This window comes from Neopelma chrysocephalum, unplaced genomic scaffold (assembly GCF_003984885.1).
Source record: "Neopelma chrysocephalum unplaced genomic scaffold, ASM398488v2 Primary Assembly neopelma1_59, whole genome shotgun sequence".
Taxonomy (NCBI): Eukaryota; Metazoa; Chordata; class Aves; order Passeriformes; family Pipridae; genus Neopelma; species Neopelma chrysocephalum.
Window position 1 is genome coordinate 14,392,051 of NW_020897714.1, and position 21,083 is coordinate 14,413,133.

Consider the following 21,083-nt stretch of genomic DNA (forward strand, 5'->3'; position numbering starts at 1 on the left):
ATCCTTTGACAAGTAAAAGAACTAAATGTAGAAACGACATGCATTCCTCTGGGTATTTGTGTCAATACTTTTCTCAATACATATTTTATAACATTTGAACTGAAAGTAAATAGTTTAAATCAATTAACTAACACTTCCTTTTAGCTTTCACTGAATGCTGGATACTGCATATCTTTCTATATACTTTAAAAATTTTCATCAACTAGATGTTCACTTCCCGACTGCTAAAAGTACTAGAAGTATGTGGCCAACAAGATTTCTACATATTTTCAAAGAGTAGGAAAACTGATTTAGTATTAAATCTTCTATACCTTGATGAAGACTGGGATGCAAACATTTTAACTGAAGTCACTTTGTCTTTGTTGATTTCAAGCTCTTCAGATTCTAAGGCAGTTTCTGTTTCCAAGTCATTGACTTGGTTAGGACAGCCTTCAGTTGTGCCTTCCTGTTCATTTAACTTATTTGAGAACATATTTCTGTCATCCTCTTTATCAATGAAAAATTCAGTAGAATCTTCTCTCTTATTTAGAATGGACACTGAATCCCTAGGATTCAAGCTACTTTTCTCACTTAGAGGTCCACAGACCTCCTCTGAATCACTTCTACTAAAGAGTCCACTGCTTCCTCCTTCACTTGTATCTCCCAAACCTTTATCTGATGCATCATCTGAAAATGACATTCCTTTCTGAAGATCCGTATTACTGTCTGATTTAAACAAAAGAGGATCTATTAAAATTCCTTTATTAATTTCAGCATTCAGAGGCTTGCAGTCATTTACATAATTAAAATTAGTAATACTAGCTTCCACTATCTTACTACCAACTAATTTACTCTCTGAAGTAACAGCTTCCCCATTTCCCACAGGGGAGAGTTCTGATGCCACAGGACTTCCTTCTTCCACAACAGGAGACTTACAAGGGTTTCCCTGAGTCACTGGATGGAGTAGTAAAGCTATTTCTGCACTTTTCAGTAGGATCCCAATGCAGACATCTGTTTGCTTTGCAGGTTTTCCTGTCACTGCTTCTACGTCATTCCTTAAGTTTTCCAGAAGCAATACAAGAGATTCATGGAGAAACAGCAAAAAAAGATACTGGTAGTGATTGATCTGCATGCTTACATGTTTTTGAACATGGACAAGAACATGTACATCTGCATCAGAGGAAGAGCTTTCAGAAAGCACTCCTGAAGTCTCAGACATTTGAATGCCATTGGTCAAGGGCTCTGTCTCAGTGCTGTAATATTCCTTTAGAAGTTTTTTACGTTGCAATCTATTAGCAAGATCACTAGATTCACTTCTTGGAATGTTCAAAGCTGTCTGATTATGCGATAAAAGCTCTTTTTGAGACTTTGCAAATCTTACAGGCTGGCAAATCCAAAGTGAAAGCGGGAATGAGTCCACAAAGCTTATTGGTCGGCCTTTCCCACTTTTCGTTCCTTCATAATCTATCCAAAACTGGGAAAAATGCAAAGCCCAAACATCAGTAGCTGCAGATGTCTTTAATGCATATTTATTCAATTTTGGGATGATATAACCTTTATAAACATCATGCATTTTAGTGTCTTGTTCATGAGCATGTCTCTGGAAGATTGGATGCAAAAGATTAAAATTTTTCTGGGACTTAGGAAAACTGGTGAAAGTTCTACTAAAAAATTCAGAGTCTTTGAAGTTCTGAAACAAAGCTTCTAGATCAGAGTGTCTGCAGTTTGGTGAGCATCTGGTATTCGTAGCAATCATCTCTGAACTTTGAATGGAAAGTGCACGAGGTTGATCTTTATGAATTTCAGATTTGTTTTCAAATGGGATGATGATCTGCAAGGGAGAAATATATTTGTCTAGTTAGAAATATGTAGCTTAAGAAGGTATACAATTAAAGAAACAAAATAATAGCCACGACAGCTAAAACAAAGGAATATAATTATAATTTTATGAGAGCAGGGATAAGTCAGGCTCACAGTCTACAATTTACGCTTCCTCTAATTTTTAAGAAGGATGCTGTGGCATCTAAACCTCAATGTTTGTACAGAATGTAAGGGTCTCAGGCTTTTCCTATCTGAAGGTCTTAAATTTAGTTCAGCTACATTAGGCTGAAGTGTTTCATTTCTTCAACTCAGAAACAGTTTGGTAGAAAGTTTCTTCAAGTGTTTCAAAAATTTATAACTTTGAAAAACAGAGAATTATAATTTGGAGTTCAATTTGATTTGTCAAATAAGGTTTTTCACTACACTGAGTACTACAGTATTTTATTTCTATATTAAGGTAAAAGCAAACACCTAAATGTGCTAATGCAGCTAATGTTCCTAATATTGCAGAATACAGAATAGGTATTTTTGACAATTATCTGATAATAATAATACATTTTTTCATCATAAAAATAACAATATACTCCAACTCCTAAAAAACATCAAAATAGTGCAGTAAACTGTATTTTATTTAACTTGCATATTTTTAGTGCCAGTTTTAACGGTAACATATTTTATGCCAAATCCTGTATCTGATGTTGTTAACATGGACCTTGGCCACACTAGTTTTGGTACTATCAGTGATACTACCTTCTGTCACAACATCTCCATGCTGAATCTAGAAAGCAGGAGTAAAAAAAAAGTCATCTTAATGAAACTTAAAGATAGGAGTAATGAAGCTTCTTCAAGTCCATACAAGGACTCAGAACAAAATAAAAAAATAAAATAATTAGTATGATATATAAACATCAAGCACACCATTAAAATAGTAATAATTTGCTAGATTAAAAATAATGCTCTTAATACAAGGATGATATAAATAATTTGAATCAAGGGGTGAGGTATTTAAGAATACTTTAGCTTCTCTTAGTTTAGTAGGCTATTCACAACTAATAATTCAATATCAGATCAATCTATATTTGCAGTTGTCCAGTTGTTAACTCTTAATAACTATTTTTATTCAGTACAAACCATGTCCTTTTAAAGTTCCATTAAGTATGTACCAAGAGCCTTAGGAAGATAAAGATCTCTCCATAAACTGACTTTTTAGAACCCTTGAAACCTCTCCTGTGAGCACCATTGAAAAGACTCATTTTGTTCACCTCTGAACCTTGGAAACCATGCAGTGAAATGCCCAATGCAAATGGGGGATGAAGGAGGGTGAGAAGTTTATCTGCTCGATGATTCTTTTTCTACAAAGAAGGAAAATAGAAGGGAAGCAAAAATTTGATGCTCAGTTGCATTAACAAGCACCACTCCTCTGGAATAAGCATATAGAGAACTTGTCTACCTGAACTACAGCAACAGCCAGCAAGAAACAGAAAACAGTGAGAACGGGTTTTGGAGAAGGAAATAAACCTTCAGATGAACTGCTTTCTTTGCTCCAGGCTCTTGTTCTTTTTCTTGTTCACTAACAAGATGAAAGAGATATACTTACTACAAGCAGAGGAACAAGAGAGGGCCCTTGCATTAATATGGAGTAAAAATATGACTTTTTTCACCAGTTACTTTTACTTTAGTGCTCAATATTTTTTTTCTTCTGCTATGTCAGGTTCACCAAACACAGGGAAATATTTTGTTAATACTCCCATTCAGGTCTTCAAATACAAAACCAAAATACCCCTAGGACACAGATGAAGTACTACAGAAGACAGATGTCTGTCTTCAAACCATCATATTCTGCATAGTTTTTGAGAGCAGCGTGGCTTATTGCATGGGTTGTTTGTTCATTCATTGGTGTATTTATTCCTTAAGTTGCTTTTCTAATAGCTTTTTAGAATAAGAGAAAAAATATTTTTCCAAGAAACCACAAAACCTTCTTCAATGACAGCGTACCTTTAACATTAGTCCATCCACTCTAACATCAACATGTTCATCTGATTTTGAATTGTCATTTAACTTGTACATGGCCATGAACTGAATAAGACTCTGTTTCAAATCCAACACAAACTGATTTAGCCAAAGAATACTTCTCTCATCCAGGGTGAACTGTAAAGCATTTAGCTGGCCATACAAATTTGGACATGGAACTAAAAGAGAAGAGAAAACAAAACTGTGAGAATAAGTAAAATGTTTATGGGTCAGGTTTTGTTTGCTTTTTAAACGGGTGCGGACTTACATTTTCACCAGTATTTTTCATCAGAGAAAGAACACAAACCCACTCCTTTAGTCTCACGGAAGAATAAATTGTTAGGGGATACCTGAAGTGATGCTTCTTTCTCTCACTTCAAGCAAGTGACTGAATTTTTGAATGTAAAAACTAATATTAGAATAGAATCAAGTCTGAGGAGAGGGAGAGAATGTCCTCATTACAGAGGAAGGGCAAGACCACAGAGATTTGTTGTCCTCAAGTCCCATTCCCAGGAAATCCACTGACATTTCTGTATATGAAACAGGGTCAGCCCCAGAACACATTCCCACAAATAACTCCAGCAGATCTTTGTTGCATCTTAGATACTACTGCAATAGTTTTAGTTATTTTATGTAGGCAGACAGTGAAACTGCAGAAACAGTATGTGGATATTGGAGAATGAATAATTAATGTGCCAGTAAAAATGCTGTGTTTCCAGACTTACAAACCATGTTTATAAAAAAGAGTATTACTAGGAGTCTGCCAAGAGCAAGCACTGTGGAAATGGAACAGTGTTGTGGGTTTTTTTCCATTTTAGAAAGCTACTACTTATTTCCAAGCTTTAAGCTTCAAAAAGGTGGAAGTAACACACAAAATTTATGCTTCAGTACAAAAAAATGAGAAGTCTTACTAGGAAAGTCCTTTCCATCTGGATAGTAATATTCAGTGAATTCAATATGAATAGCTGGCATTTCTGGTGGAAGATAAAGTGACTTTTTATTGCAAGAGATCAGAGCTTTAGGGGAAGAACGACACTGGTCTGCTGTCGAAACCTGTAAAAGATAAAAGATTAATTTCATTAATATATTACATTTTTATGAATTGTTAGGCATTTGTAGTTGACAGGTACTGTCCCTAACAGGGTCATATTCCACTGCTCTCAGCTGTAGATCCCCAACTACAACACCCAATGCGAAACACCTAGTTGCCTTGTGGCAGAAGCAATCCCCATAGAACACTTTCACAAGAAAACGATATAGTTTTAAAGGTATCAGATCCCCTTCCTTCATAGGAGGCAGGAGGTAGCAGGTCACTTTCAAAGGTGTTCAGTAGAAGCCTAGAATGATCTGATTATCTTTACTGCAAACACTACAGCTCCTGTTTAAGCAGTTATGCTCGGATTTAGTGTGTTTGCATACAGTCTGTCCCAAAGGATCCCATATCTAGATAAGGGATAGATAAGCTAGATAAGTTTATTACACACATATTAGGAAGTCCTTGTACTGTTGTAAGGACATATTCCAGTACACAGGCCAACTCTCAAATACATGCTAGGCAAGGTGTTCAGCATGCACCTGGCAGAGATATGTGTGCTTCGATATGCCTGAAGGGCTACTTCACGGGAGAATCAAAACACCATGGAACAGTAATCCTCTATTTCTGTCTCCTTACAATGTAAATTAAGGAACATGAAAAAAATCACGATTTGATACGTATTAAATTTCTTTGAATGCATCCCAGTTTAAAAAGAATGCTGTCAAAATAAAGCTCTTTCATTCAACAGTTAGTAGGTCAAACTGCTAGTTTGAAATTACCCAGCATATTAATATTGAATATATGATGATGCCCACTTGAATGAGTTTCACTGGAAATTGCATAGAAATAATGACAATTAAAAAAATTGAAAATGTGTTTCTGTAGAGGAGGAGGAGACAAGCATCTGAAGAGTAGAAGGCAAATGGAAACACCAACAGTACAAAGCAATATTATAAAACCACTTCAAACCCAGATGAAGGCTCCTAGTAGCAAGCTGCAACCCCTCACAATACCAGAAGTGATATGGAAAAAATGTGTTGAAAATTGGAACAAGAGCAAGTAGAAATCACAATGACAAAGGGTGCACACTGAGCATTTTTGTTAGGACCTGAGACTTAGAGTAGATCCTCCCATATCCATACCATTCTGCCTAACAAATATAGTCCTTCTCTACTCCACTCGCCTCAAAAGAGTGAATCTGGACCACAACCAGCAACTAAAACTATCCCCTCTAACAAAGGGGAGGGGGATGGAAATGGTTAAAGTGTCTACTCAAGATATCACCAGGGAGGGAGGGGCTGAAAAAAAATTTTAAAAATTTAAAAACCCTCAACATTTTTTAATGTACTTTGAAAAATATAACAATAAGGCCTGGTATACAGAACTGCATATTAAAATATTGGGTACCTAACATAGTACAATGAAAAGATCAATTTTTAAATTTCAAATTCATAATTTGGGGAACAGTAGAACTAGGATCCAACACATAACTGTGATAGTGCCACAATACAAAGTCAATGAGAAAATATCCACCAATTTTAACAAAGCAGAAACAGGTCCATAAAGGTCTAATCCAATAATGAATGCATAGTCTCATTAATTTCAATGGGCTTCATAATTGTCCCTTAAAAACCACAGATAACAGTAAAGGGTGAAGTAGCCCCAATTTTACTAACTTTAAGAAATGTACCTGATATATATTGAAATCTGCAAGTCTAACCACAATAGGACTAGACATCAGTTTGCCCTTTGGTTGTTGGGAAGATACAGAGGAAGCCCTAGATGCTCCTTTCGGTATCTGTTCTTTGCCTGTAGAAAAGAATAGTGATGAAATCATTGAAAAGAACACTTTTTTTTTTTTAATAGTTTTAACATTTCATGGAATTAGAGCATTAGTGATGTAAAAAAAGTACCTGTTTGTAGGTTCTGGGGAGATACATCAGGTGGTGATTTGGGAGGAGAATCTACAACCTGATCCTTCACAGCCTGCTTAAGCAATTCAACATTGCTTTTGAATTCATTTAATAATTCTTCAGCCCATCCACTTCTGGTTTTAGTGGCATCACTATAATGCATCCAGTGGTCACAGCTGTCTCCTGCAAATAAGAGGAATGGTGAAAATATTACCTCATTTGAAAGTTTGCTTTTAACAGGACAAGTTTGCACTACTTCACAATTCTTCAAAATATAAGCTCATTGCATGCTGTAATTATAGAACAACAGAAGTCATAACAGACTTTAAAACAGAAGCTATATATTACATAAACACGAGTCTCAATACTTCACAAAATCACTCAGAATATAATATTACCACCTGCCTTTTAACACCACTAACACTCAAAACATCATCAAATATTTGCAGTTCAGAGAAATCTGATGACACACTAATATCATATGTGAGAACATGCAAAAAATGTTTAATCAAAAAAAAAATGAGAGCAAGTAACAGACTGATGTAATCATGGTCACTTTTTCCAAGCTTATCTTTCCTGCCAGAATTATGTCCTAAGAAGTTCCTGGTCCCTTTCCAGAAATGTATTCTTTTTGTCTTAGTTCTCTAGCACCTTTATGGCACACAAACAAGAAGGTAAGTTCAAGCAGTGCTGCAGCACACACAGCCTTAAAAATCAAGCCAAATGGAAATTCTTTTATTCCTTTTTCCAATTCCTGTTCCAATTCCAGCATGTGTCTGTTGGCCAAGCATTCAAAACTCTGAAAGAAATTGAGATATCTTCAAAGAGTCCCTGTAAAGTCATTCTACTAACCTGTTCAATAATAAGGATGCAATACAAATAACTTGTACCAGCTGGTACACCACTCTTTAAATACCACCATGTGAAAACTTACTTTATTTGGGACTTAATGAGCCTTTGGATATTTACACTGAGGATGAGTAGATATGATTGCTATTAAAACAGGAAAATGTTTTCAGAAAAAAATGTGATATCAGGTCTAAATGCAAAAATTTTAGCATGGAAGAAACTTTTAGGGAGGGGCCTATCACAAGACATGATATTTTTCCCCACTCTACTATCTCACAGATATCTTTGGTGGTTATTCACATCTTTATAGCTAAGGAAGAAGAAAAAGGAACAGGGAAGAAACCAGAAAGAACAAAAGGGCAAAGATGCATTAAAGTGAAGCTCATGAAGCTGGGATTCTCCAAAACAGGACTAAAGTGGGGTCACCCCAAGTTTATGCACACAAACTCTGAAGTACCTACAGGACTTCAGTATAGCAACACCACAGGGAAAGCTCTCATACCACTTCTGGGAAGTCAGTTTGGGCAGCTGCCTCTTTGAAGTGCTTGCACACTAACATATGCAGCATGAGCTACATGTGGGAGCAGGGGGAATTACAAATCTGTATGCAGTTGCAGGGCTGTGATCTCAGTGGAGTCACAGACATGTGGCAAGACAGCACACACACAACTGAAGTGCTGCAAATGATGAATACAGGCTTTTGGGAAGCACAAGTCAAGAGAGCAAGGAGGGCAAGATCAGTGGAAACTGAGCTCAACCTTGGGATGGCTTATCAACCAGCTGAGTGCTTACAGGTTGGGATTAGAGGACAGACCAACAAGGATGATGATTTGATGGATTTCTGCTCCAGACCATCTGATTAGAAAGATGATGAGGCCCTTTTCACACAACTGAAAGAAGTATGATGTTCACAGACTCTGGTCTTCATTAGGAACTTCAGGCACACCACCATCTACTGGAGGGACAACACAAGACAAGCAATCCATGCGATTTCTGAAAGTGCATTGATGACCACCTCCTAACACAGGTCATCAAGGAGCCAAAGAGAGCACAAAAAAAGGAAGAACTGGTGAGGGATATGAAGGTCAGGGGCAGCCTTGGCTGCAGTTACCATGACATGGTGGAGTTCAGGATTCTGAGGTGAAGGAATGAGACAAAGACAAATGACAGCCCAGAACTTCAGCAGAGCAGCCTCTGATCTCCTTGAAAGAATATAGGATATAAACGGACAGAAGCAGAGTTCAGGAGAGCTGGGTGAAGAATTGCCTCCAAGCCAAAGAATGGAAAAGCAGGAAGTCTAGAAAATGTGCAAGGAGGCCCATGTGGATGAACTAGGAGCTGTACAACATGTGGAAGCAGCATCTGGTTACCCAAAAAGAATATGGTGGATGGTGGTTAGGACAGCCTACCTGGAGTTCAGTCTAATAAGAAGCATTACAGGTGTATCACAAGCAAAAGGAAGAGCAGTGAAAGCTTGGACTTGCTGCTGAATGGACGGGGGACCTGGTGAAAAACAGCATGGAGAAGGCTGAGACAGTCAATGCCTTCTTTGGTGACACTTGCCTTCAAGATTCCCAGGTCTTGAAAACTTTGGCAGTCTTCCCCTCAGCAGAAGAGCATTAACTTAGGAAACATTTGATCTGTTGATCAGACATCCACCAGTCCATAGAAACAAGTGCTGAGAGATGTCAAGTGCTGGCCAATGTCATGAGGAGGCCAGTCTGAATTATCTCTGAAAGGGAAGGTTTCTGAGGACTGGAAGAAAGCGAATGTTATTGCTATCTTCAAGAAGGAGGATAACAAGAACAACAGACCAGTCAGCCTCACCTCAAAGAAGGTAATAGAAGAAGGTAACAGAGGGCAACAGACCAAATAATCCTGGAAACCATTTCAAAATACACTAGTGACAGGCAGGTAATTGGAAGTACACGTGCATGGCTTTATGAAGGAGAAGTCATCCCCGGGGAACTTTACAGCCTTCTACTATGAGACAAGTGGCTTGATGGATAGATAGGGTAGAGCAGTGGACATTGTTTACCTCAGCTTTAGTAAGACTTCCTCCACTTTCTTGTCACGTGCTTTGTAACATGTATCTTGTCTCTTCGAAATTTTTTAGATTTATACTAGAAATTATTTGTAAGAAATGCTTCTTTGGAAATTGCTAACATTTGTTTAATGACATTTCTTAACAAAAGGACAAAAACCTCTACCACATTGGGATTCTTGTGTAGCAAAATAAAAAGCAAAACACTGCTCAGATATGGACATAAAATAACAGACTTGTTTATGTGAAAAAATCTAGCAGATGGACTCCTGCAAATATCCAGTTAGTGAATTCTCAATATGACATACTGTCTTCCTCTGTCAACACACAATTCTTTTCATGTCAGAAATGTGTAAACACCATTTTGCTGACCAAACAGAACAGTGAAAAGTGTGTGGCCTCAAACAGCTCATTCACAGAAATTAAATTGGTTCCCAGGTTGTTGCTTTTGTTGTTTGTTTTTGCATACAGAAGGAAATAAAAAGGTGTGCATTTCAAATGCTTTGAGCATTATTATCCGAGCTGAATATATACAGACAAACACAATATTTTTGAGTATTCAAGCAAGATAGTTACCTTCAGAGGTAATTCACAAAATGTTCACTTTCATACCTGCTTTGTGAAATGGATAATAGTCCACTGTTAAATAGCTGAAGGAAAGCTGCATGGCCCCTCCCGTAACACGTCTATTTGGGTCTGTAAAATAAAACAATGATTGACTCTGCAGGTTGCAGTTAGCATGCTAGTTCTCAATTGCTGCAATCCTTTAAACACCGAACAGCTACTTCTTCCTCCCCTTACAACCTCATTATCTTCCCTCAAAATTTTCATTCAGGTAGTCTTCACTGATTTCTAAAGATTAGCTCACAGAACTCTGTGCTCAGCTACTACTAGCAAATTGTGTATTGTTCTAAATGTTATTAAAAAGACAACATGTTAAACACATATCACTGCAGTTTTCCTGAAACAAAACTTTTTACACTGAATACGACTACGATCAGTCATTTGAAGTCAACATTTACATTAAAGAATAATGTAAATATAATATATTTTATTTGACAAATATTCCAGTGAAGGGATCTTCTGAGAGTCTTCTGTTCTGATTTTTTCCACTGTTCAATTTAAGCTCATGGCCAGAAATAAAGGACCAATAAAGAGACCTCACTAGGAACGATAAATTCCAACTGTAGTGGATACACAGCTTGTAAGGAACTAAGTCTCTAGCCAGTGAACCTTATGCTCTGCTGCTCTGCAAGTGCCTTCCCTAATCAAGGAAATACATTTGCTAAAACTTCAGTTTTTCACACTCTTCTTCAGCAGACCTTGTATGTTTCCATAATTTTTTCAGTAACTAGCCAGTTCCTTGGATATACACCAGTATGTCACTCTCTTCTGATGACTTTTAAAAGACATGAAAGAAGTGTAATTTGTCTTCAGTTTTTCTGATTCTAAATACGGCTACATGCAATAGCCTTTTGTTAAAAAAAACCCAACATAACAAATTTACAGACAAAATTTTAAGGTCACAGGACACTTGTTCTATTCTTTCCATGTCCTGCAGACCATACCAAATTGTCTAAATTCGTAACACAAAGAGGACTGCTCTTTTATTAGTCTGTATTTATATGAGTATTACAGAAGCAGATTCTATAGTGACCCTTTCAAGCCATGGTAACGTTGCCACTGCATTCTTCATAACCCAGTTAACTTATAAAAGAAAAAAACCCCAGCAGTAACAATCAGACTGAGAGGATCAGTTACTAGCAGACAGAAAAAACACAGAAGCTACTGGCTCTCTTAGCACAGTTATTGCATTTATTCTAAAATAATTCTGACTATTCCAGTAAAATAAAGACTCTTGATTAACATTACTGTATTCCTCAAAATGTCTTCTAAAGATGATTATAAGTCACAGATATGTTACTTGAAAAAAAAAAAAATTACCTTTTTCTTTAGAATGGATATCATCACATATATGTAGGTCCAAATGGGAAATCACTAAGTGATGAGAAGTTTCCTTAACATCAAAATCATTAAATAATTTTACTATTGCATCATTTTGATCAGACGCTGCTGTTGTCTGGTGCATTTTCACCTGCTGAGAGCTGGGTGCAGGGGCAGAGCTCTGAAAAAATATTTAGTTGTATCAATTTATGATGCTTATAATTTCTTTCAAGCATAAGTATCCAGTTACTTATACAAAACAAGCCCTTGAAATAAGGAAAAATCTGCATGATGTGCATTCACCTTGGATCATTACTGAGGTTTAAATGTACTGTTTTAGAATAAAGCTAAGTTGAGCTAATGGGTGTACATCACAAAGAGGCAGCGCCAGTGCATCCCTATTCTCCCTGTCCTCCCTACTTCCTTACACACCTGTCACTTGCAGCACTGGTATTTTTCTAACTTTTGTTGCAAACTGTTCAGGGAACTAAACCAAGAGTGGGCTCCCTTTGCTACTTTAGCTCCTCAAACTAAATCACAATAGGATCAAACATAAGTTGGTGCCAGTACCAGAGAACTGGCAAGTACAGGGCACTGAAGCATCGGAACCTCCCTGCTCAAGAACAGCTAACCATTAGATTGCTGTGGCTAAGCCATGAAACCACATTGTAAGGCATCAGGACCACCACAAGAACTGAACTCTCCATTACAGTACATAATTGACGGTAATCAGTCTTAGTAATAAATCACGTTTTATTTTTATAGCACTGTCTTTTACCAGTGTTTTTGTCCTGCTTCTTCACAGACAAGAAGTGCCTCCCCTCAACACTCACAAAGCCCAGTTGGTCTAGTCTGCTGCATTTGCTGAAGACCACCAAGGTTTATATGCAGCATCAGTAGCACGGATATGCCAGCAGAAATATGTTTAAAGTAGAATCGTTTTTCGCTATATATTCCAACGAGAGCTGCATGAGAGTAAGCTCTTACTAAAAGCTAATTTTTCAGTACCATGAGAACAAACCGGACAAGAAATTTAAATCATTACAGTAAGCATATCTACTCACACATTAAGGTTACCTTAGTGTGTCTTAATTATTTAAATTCATAACCAGAAAATATTCAGAGAACTAAATTTACTAAATAGTTAATCAAGGGTGAAGTAAATACAGAAATCTAAATACTCTGTACATGAATAAACAAAGAAAACCTTTTTTTATTTTCTGCAACTAACATCAATACACAAAATCTTGTAAAATAAACTCTATTTTGTACTACGATTCATTCCCAAGGTAATTCAAGATGTATAGCTGAATGCAAATTAGTAACTGAACATTCTCTAAAATAAATTACCACTTGATAATGATATAGTGAGACACTCAATTCTCATACCTGGGCTGTTTCAGAAGCCAAGCTTTTCCTCTGTTCTGTTGATTTCTCTATAGCTTCACTAAGAGATTTGGCATACTGCACCATGGCTTTCAATTGGGAATCAGTCAAAACCCACAGCAAATCATCCAGAATCAGAACTAGTTTGGATGCCACTACATTACAATCTTTTAACTGTAGAATAAAAATTTAAAGAAGTTGAATGGGTCCATTAAGTACTTAAGTTTCTTATATACATGGGGGGAAAAAAAGCAGAATGCAAAAAGCAATAACAAACATTTTTTAATTAAATTGTATTGCTCTCATTAAGAATTACCTAAGACACAGTATATTTATGCCTCACTTTATGTGTTTGGCGTGCACTGGATATTAAACTGCTGCATTTCTCTAAATGTAAGTAATGTAAATATTACCTGAATCTAGAGAGGTAAAACAACAGGCATCATCATAAACAAAGTTCTGCAGAGCAAACGGTTTCGTTAGTAGGACCTGTACAAGGTCTTCATTTTCAAAATCTGCCTGCAGTATTTCTCATAAACTCTACAGTCTTACCAATCATATGTTATTAAAAATTTAGTTCAGGGAATTCTACATTTTATACAGTCTAAATTTAAAACCTTTACAAAGTGTGTGTATGCATTAAGGGCATGAGTTACAAATTAATTAATAAAATAATAAAAGATTTCAAAGTTTTCAAGTTTACCCTTCTTTTAAGTGTGACCCTAATTTTGGATTGGTTAGTAATCAGTCGAACTGGAGCACTCATGATTTCATGCTTAGAACTCTGGATTGCATCTGCTTCTATTCTGATCATCTGCCAGTTGATTTCTTTAAAAGTCAAAACCTTTAGAGAGAGAAAAAGAGAAAAAAACAATCTTCATGCAATATGATGGTTTACTTGCACCTAACCATGTGTATGTATATATCTGTATATATATACACACAAACTCACATGAGCTATATGAACAGAATAAATACAAGTCACTTGTTATTCCACTTACAGGTGTTGGGAAGCAAAGCCCTGACCCTTCTCGCTACCTCCAAAATGTCACAGAAGTGTTTAGCTACTTCCAAGCAGGCCAAGGTAACAAGCAGCATTTAAAATATTCAGAAGAAAATAAAGGTCACAACTATTGCATACTAGGTTGCCTTTGGGAGAGGAAGAAAAAGATTGTGTAGTTTAGTTTCAAAATGTTAAATCATAGTATATAGAAAAAGAGCAGGGAGGGAAGCAAAGCTACAGGATGGGAGAGGGTTTTTTGGAGTGTTTTATTTCAATTAAAAGAGAAACTTAAAACACTGAGCACACTGCATGCCATGTAGATCCCACAAGCTTTGAATCTACCACATGGATTTCTAGAAGACACAGCAAACAAATGTAAGAATAATGATACAAGAGCAGCAAGTACAGCTGGACACTGAAAATCAAACAGGGAAAAACCAGTGACTGTCCAGCAGCAACATCATGGAGAACATCAAATGAACAGGAGGACATCAATAGGAAGAAACAGTAATTCTAGTCCTTCCTACATGGTTTGGATGAGGGGATCGAGTTTACCCTCAGTAAGTTCGCAGACAACACAAAGCTGGTACGGAGTGTTGATTTGCTGGAGGGTAGGAAGGCTCTGAAGAGGGATGTGGACAGGCTGGATTGATGGGCCAAGGAAAACTTTATGAGGCTCAAAAAGGCCAAGTGCCAGTCCTGCACTTGGGTCACAACAACCCCAGGCAGCGCTACAGGCTGGGGGAAGAGTGGCTGTCCAGTTCGGGGCCCCTCACTTCAAGTCAGACATTGAGGTGCTGGAGCAGGTCCAGACAAGGGCAACAGAGCTGGTGAAGGGTCTGGAGCACGAGTCTTATGAGGAGCAGCTGAGGGAGCTGGGGGTGTTTAACCTGGAGAAAAGGAGGCTTGAGGAGACCTTATCACTCTTTACAACTACCTGAAAGGAGGTTGTATCAAGGTGGGAATCAGCCTCTTCTCCCAGGCACCTACTGACAGGATGAGAGGACAGAGCTTCCAGCTGCACCAGGGGACGTTCAGGTTGGACATCAGGAAGAATTTTTTCACTAAAATGGTGGTTAAGCATTAGAATAGGCTGCCCAGGGAAGTGGTGGAGTCACCATCCCTGGAGAAGTTCAAGAAATGACTGGACGTGGCATTTAATACTATGGTCTAGTGGGCATGGTGGTGTTTGGTCAAAACACCAACCTTAGTGATTCTGTGATTACTCTCTGAAGAAAAAAAGATCAGCCATAAGAAAAGCGCAAGAAGGAAGAGTTTGTTTGGTATGCGTCTTATTTTTCATCAGCCATTCTTTTCTTGTTTTGAAAATCTTATACTATACTTTCTGAGAATATAAGCAGAGACTTAAGTAAAACATTCCCAATGTGTCTGGCAAGGAGGCACACACAATCGAGTGAGCAAGATGGAAAGGCCCAGTGCAAAGTGAAACACTTCTTCAAATAGTGAAACACTATATGAAGAAAAGCAGAGTACCTACCCTTCTCATACAGGAGATGCAGTGTGATTGAAAGCTTCTAGAAAAATTCTAAGGAAATTCCTTTTCACATTAAGAGTATAGCTACAGTGCAAAGCTACAGCACAAGTTATCTTCATAGTACAACACTTCATTTGTTTTTTCACCTTTTCGTGTAATTTACTGCTAACAAATCATTCACTGTAATTTCTAGGAATTTATGTTTACAGTATTCATTGCACTAAAAGGAACACTCCCCAGGGAAAGCTCTGTTGTGTATGGGGCAACTGTTCAGAACCAAATTCTTCCTAAAAAGCAAAAAATCAAAAAATATGCCAATTCAAAATTCCACCTGGTCAAACTTTAATTCTTCCTTTTTAGATCTCATTAATACATACAGTTGAGCTGCAGGAAAGGCAAACTGTCAGAAAAATAGTTTTCAACTTCTTATTTTTGTGATATTTTTAACTGATATTCTCTTGGGCTTTCTTTTGCTATATAAAAATCAACTACCAGACTTCTTGACTCTGAGTAAACTCTATTTCTTCTGGAATAATCATCTCTAAATAGGCAATCATGGGCAAAACTTAAAACACCCTTTTATCCAAGGCCAGATGTATGATGCTAAAATAAGTCTCTCTGAACACAGTATTTAGAATCAACCTTGCACTCAGTATACATTTTACTTGGTTACTTGGGAGAAAGCCAGGTAACCAATGGTGTACATCACTCTCAGACTTCCATGTTAAATTCTCCCAGACAGTAGAAATGTATGCACTTTACTGCTATTACTTTTTTGCATACATATGATTTAGCTATTCCAAGAAAATTACTTAATTCTTGCACAAGAACTTAGCAAAATTCATTTAAAACTGCTTTAGGAAACAAAATCCTCATCAGGCAAACCTTCACAAGCAAATAACCAGTTGAGTCTTTAAAAATAATAAAATAATACCAATAACAATAATAAAAACCAGCACAACACCTTATCCTTCCACATTTAATATACTATTCTTTTTTCTTTCAGTACTTTTCAAGTCTGGCCCAGTTTGCATTTTAAAATAGTCACAAACTTGGGGAACGTAAGAGCGAAACAACAGTACATCTGCTTTCCTCAGTCTTTGTTCTTCCCTAAGCATCCACTTTGGCCACTGCCAGAAACATGACGTTTGATCTGACTCACATCCACCATTTTTACATCTTTGCCTTCCTAGAGGACAGCTGAAACTACTGAGCACAGAATGCCTCAATTTCTAGTAATGGCATGTTTCCTACACTGTATAAGGCTGCAATTCAACTTACTCCTTTATGACAAAAACAAGGGAAAAAAGTTAGTAAAAAGTGTTCTTTACCTCTCCACGCTGAGTCTCTTGTATTCTGGTAAATCTGAGGTCAGCATGTTCCCAGTTTGCATTTACACTATATATTCTCAGCTGGGAAAGTTCAAATGAGGCATTAAAGGCTTTTGCACCAATCCTTATTATAATGGAGTTCACAGAAACTGAAATGCCTTCTACCACTTTTTCAGCAAAGCCATATTCACTAAAAAGTGAAATGCCAACATATTAAATACATACCCAGGGAAAGGGACCAAAATTAAGCACATTAAACATGTGAAATAAATCATGAAACAGATGTTAAAATAAATTAAGTTCCTAGTGTATTCTCCAGTGAGCAATTTTTACTCAATATACTTGATCTAGTTTACAATAATTTCCACCCTATGATCCTAATCTCTACATAGTGATTAAAGAACATATATTTGACTAAGATCAATCTACATGAAGTACAACAGTTAATGCAATCCTTCTACGTTAAATATTTTATACATATATATGTATTTTTATACATTTATATATAATACATATATAAGAATAGCAGTCTACAGCATTATGTAGAAATTTTACTCTTCTTTATGTATACATAAAGAGTAATTGACGGCAAATTAATTATTTGACAATTCCAGTCTGGTTAGTATTTATCTCTATTAGTCAAGTTATTCCATCCATTAAAAATAATACCTTTCATATATTCAAAATAGTATAAAGTTTTTGCTTTGTTTCATTCTACAAAACAATGGTGGTTACACTTCTACAGCAAATCACATGCATTCCAGCATTAAAAAAGATAGAGCATTTGCAATTACTTTTTTAATGAAAATCTTATATGTTCTGAATGTTTTAGATTAGTGAATGGAAAATTATAATTTAAATATTATTTTAACATCTAAAATTTTTTGCCTTTTGTTGTTTTGAGTTCTTTTCTGCTTGTTTTAAAAGTACAGTTTGTGTGGTTTGTCATTCCTTCTCCTTTTCATAACTTGCATTCTACACAGAATCTCTATGGCAATGGTTTTCAAGCTATACCCCAGGAGACACAGAGGTCCATGGACTACTTCTACACATTACACAGAAGTTACAAGAAAAGCAATTGTATCATCACATTCATTTCTCTGTATATGGGTCACTGTGACCACTGAAAAATGTTTTGTGTCCATATAAAGGAAATGACTGGGGGTGTGGCGAGATGGAAATCACTGATGTAATGCTATATTGTCCTAGCAAATTACTTGAGTTTTGGGATATACAGTGTGCATGAAATCTCTCAGTAAGATTTGGCCAATACAATAAAGGAAAGAGAACTTGAAAACACCACACTAACAAATAACCCTTAAAACTGCTTTTTAGACAAAATAAATAAAAAATAAAAATTTTTAAAAGCCACATCAACATTATATATGTTTGCTAAAAAGGCTGAAGGCAAGATATCGTTAATTTTAAAAAAACTTAACAATTACACTTGGTAAAAATCTGATATAGCAGTTGCCCCCACATGAAACACGCCTAGGAAGCTCCATACCTAGTTCACACATTCTCTAGGCTTGGGTCTGGATAGTTCCATTATCACTATACCACTTCACGCACAAGTCATAAAATAAAACTTTGCAGAGATGGACACGGCAAGCTGGAACCCTATATATTTCTGGAAATTTGCAGTCGATCAAACTGTTTTATAGTAATCCATTTTTTTGTGACCAATCACATGTAAGTATCATCACTGACCTCTGTCCAGATGCAGTTGCTATAGGAGAGGGTCCATTAGGGGCACGTGGCTCTTCACATGTGCTCATTTCCATTATAACTTTATCCAAGGACTTGAAAAACAAAACAAAACAAAAAAAATTGGACATCTAAGAGGTAACAAAGTAAATAAACAACATATGAAGAACAAAAATTGAAACAAAAAAAAAATCACTTGAGAATTTTTTCTGAAATATACATAAAACATTTCTTACCATGTTGTTTTTTCCATAAACTTTTGTAATGTATCAGAATCATCTTTAACTTTTTTCATGCTTTTTAATTTTGTGAGTTCTAGCAGACATCCCCAGACAAATAGCATATCACAAAATTCTTGATCCCTGAGTATTATTTATCCATCACACTCATTTTCAAAAATTGCATTTCAAAATGGACTTTAATGTAGTCATCTGAGTTTTCTTTCTATATGGTTGTGTTTATAGCGAGATACTTATACCTCCTGAGTTTCCTGAATGGTTCAGTAAGTTCAGAAAATTTTAATGGAAAATATTTGAAACTAGTCCACTAAAATTCATGATAGTCCACAAAGTTTTGTGCTGCATCTTTGAAATAAAACCTGCATAGAATACACACTCACATATATATATATATATATATGAATCTTCAGTACATCTAGTAAAACAAGCAATTTCTAAACACATATATTGTAGTATAATTTGCAACACATTATATTGTAGTAAAATTGTATTCTATTTTTGCATTCTTTGTACTTGAAGAGTAGCTGTTACAAATGAAGCTGAGAATTAAGGGAATGAGACATCTAAATCCTGCTTTAACTAAAGGCTCTATTTAAGTAGCAGAACCATAACATGCATATTAACAGAAGTTGAACAGAATGGGAACAAACCAAATGCAAAACCATATTCCTAGCAATTGAATTAATACAAGAATCTCCAAACTTACATTGTAATATCTGTGACCTAAATTTATCATTACAACCTGGGAAGGCTCTTAGGTTAAAGTTTATAGTCCCGAAATTTTGTCCCACTGGATGTCCATTCAAAACACAGCAGATAAGATTATGTCCCTGTCTAATTCTACTTTCTACTACCCCTTCTGAATTCCTGCATTTATGCTCTTAGGTCAGACAAAACATAATAAAAACCTTTGTCCTCAGTTTTAAATTTTTCATGATTCAACCTGCCCTAGCTACTAGATTTTATTATTATACTGGGTTAATTGTGCCTGTCTTCATAATCTGCTTGCTTCACAAACATTTTCCTGTACAATTCTTATCTATGAAAACCTAACTACAATTAAAAATCCTGAACTGTCTAATCTGGATTTATTTATACTTCACTATATTTTGATGGTTAAAGGGAAACATTAGCTGTTAACAGTAAATTTGGACATTTTAAAATTATTTTCTCAGCTGTCTCAATGATTATCTTGCCTGGCAAAACAATAACAGAGGAAAAAACAAGAAAAATCTAATCCCATAGTTTGAGAATGGGGGGGAAACCAAGATTTCTCCTGTTATCCTAACATTGTTGGGTGTTTGACCATTCTTTTTAAGGTTTTAAGAATTTCCTTCACTACATGACTAGTATAAAGAGCAGTAGGAAGGACAGTGATTCAAGGAGTTCGCATAATATAAATAAGAGGTAACGAAGAATGCCTGGATGCAGACACATGTCTTTTCTCACTGGTTACTACTGTACTTTGATAGAGCAAAAACTTCTGCATAGCATTCTCAGGCCCCAGATCACCCCTCAAAAGTATCTTGTTCATCATATAAAACCAGAAATTAATTATTACAAAGATAACAGTATGTGCCACTATGTTAACAGACAGATTCTCACAAAGGGCAACTCAGCTCAATGAAAGGACCTTTGGCTAAACAAGTAGGTTTAGTCACCTCCTAAGCTATGCAAACAGAGGATGCTATTCCAACTTAATTAAACTCCCAGTAGCAAAAATATGCCCTCTTGCCCCCCACAAATTAGTGGGTGTTCAGTGATGTAATGAAGGGCTGAAGTTTGACACTTAGGCCACTGAATTCACTTTCCTTTAGAAATCAAAAGAGGTGTTGTATATTCTACCATTGAAGAATGAAATGAACTTCTGTTACCAATTTAATGAACTTGTTCAAGGAAACCTTTATGTAAAAAAGGTTACCTTCAAAATTATGTTAGCCTCACAGATTTCTAATTTAAGTTCAACAGGAACAAAGGAAACAGCACCTTGCTACCACAGATCAAAGTGTGTAATCTTTAAGAATAGCACAGCTTAAACCGATTTCCTAATTTGGCAGTTGCATCATAGAGCCAAGAGGTTGAATCATCCCACCTCGGCATTACCAGATTAAGTTCTGGGTGTCAAGAAGAAGCAGTACAGACATTAGTACATTACAACTGGGTCACTAGCAAATGCTGCAAAAATTTAAAACAACATGTCTTTTCTAAATCTGATTCAGAACTAAGGAATTACAAGCACATTCAGAAATCCACTGCAAGACTGGGAAGCATGACAGTTAAGGGAATATTCACTCTTAAGCAAATACAACTAAGGAAGTTTAGTCAT

At 36.3% G+C, this 21,083-nt stretch overlaps 1 protein-coding gene across 5 annotated transcripts in view; it reads right to left on the minus strand.

Annotated features, from left to right (window-relative positions):
* UHRF1BP1L (UHRF1 binding protein 1 like) overlaps positions 1–21,083 on the minus strand; it is a 58,417-nt gene that overhangs the window by 18,961 nt on the left and 18,373 nt on the right. For 3 of the 5 annotated variants that reach the window (XM_027679957.1, XM_027679958.1, XM_027679959.1), the window contains 11 exons: positions 18,522–18,613; positions 16,812–17,001; positions 13,686–13,826; positions 12,986–13,156; positions 11,597–11,777; positions 10,265–10,348; positions 6,760–6,942; positions 6,537–6,655; positions 4,722–4,863; positions 3,796–3,989; positions 312–1,810 (listed from right to left, as the gene is read on the minus strand). In XM_027679957.1, coding sequence (XP_027535758.1) covers positions 312–1,810; positions 3,796–3,989; positions 4,722–4,863; positions 6,537–6,655; positions 6,760–6,942; positions 10,265–10,348; positions 11,597–11,777; positions 12,986–13,156; positions 13,686–13,826; positions 16,812–17,001; positions 18,522–18,613 — 2,996 coding nt within the window. Of the gene's footprint in view, positions 1–311; positions 1,811–3,795; positions 3,990–4,721; positions 4,864–6,536; positions 6,656–6,759; positions 6,943–10,264; positions 10,349–11,596; positions 11,778–12,985; positions 13,157–13,685; positions 13,827–16,811; positions 17,002–18,521; positions 18,614–21,083 lie in introns of those variants that run through there. The other 2 variants (XM_027679960.1, XM_027679962.1) reach the window with 2 other exon arrangements.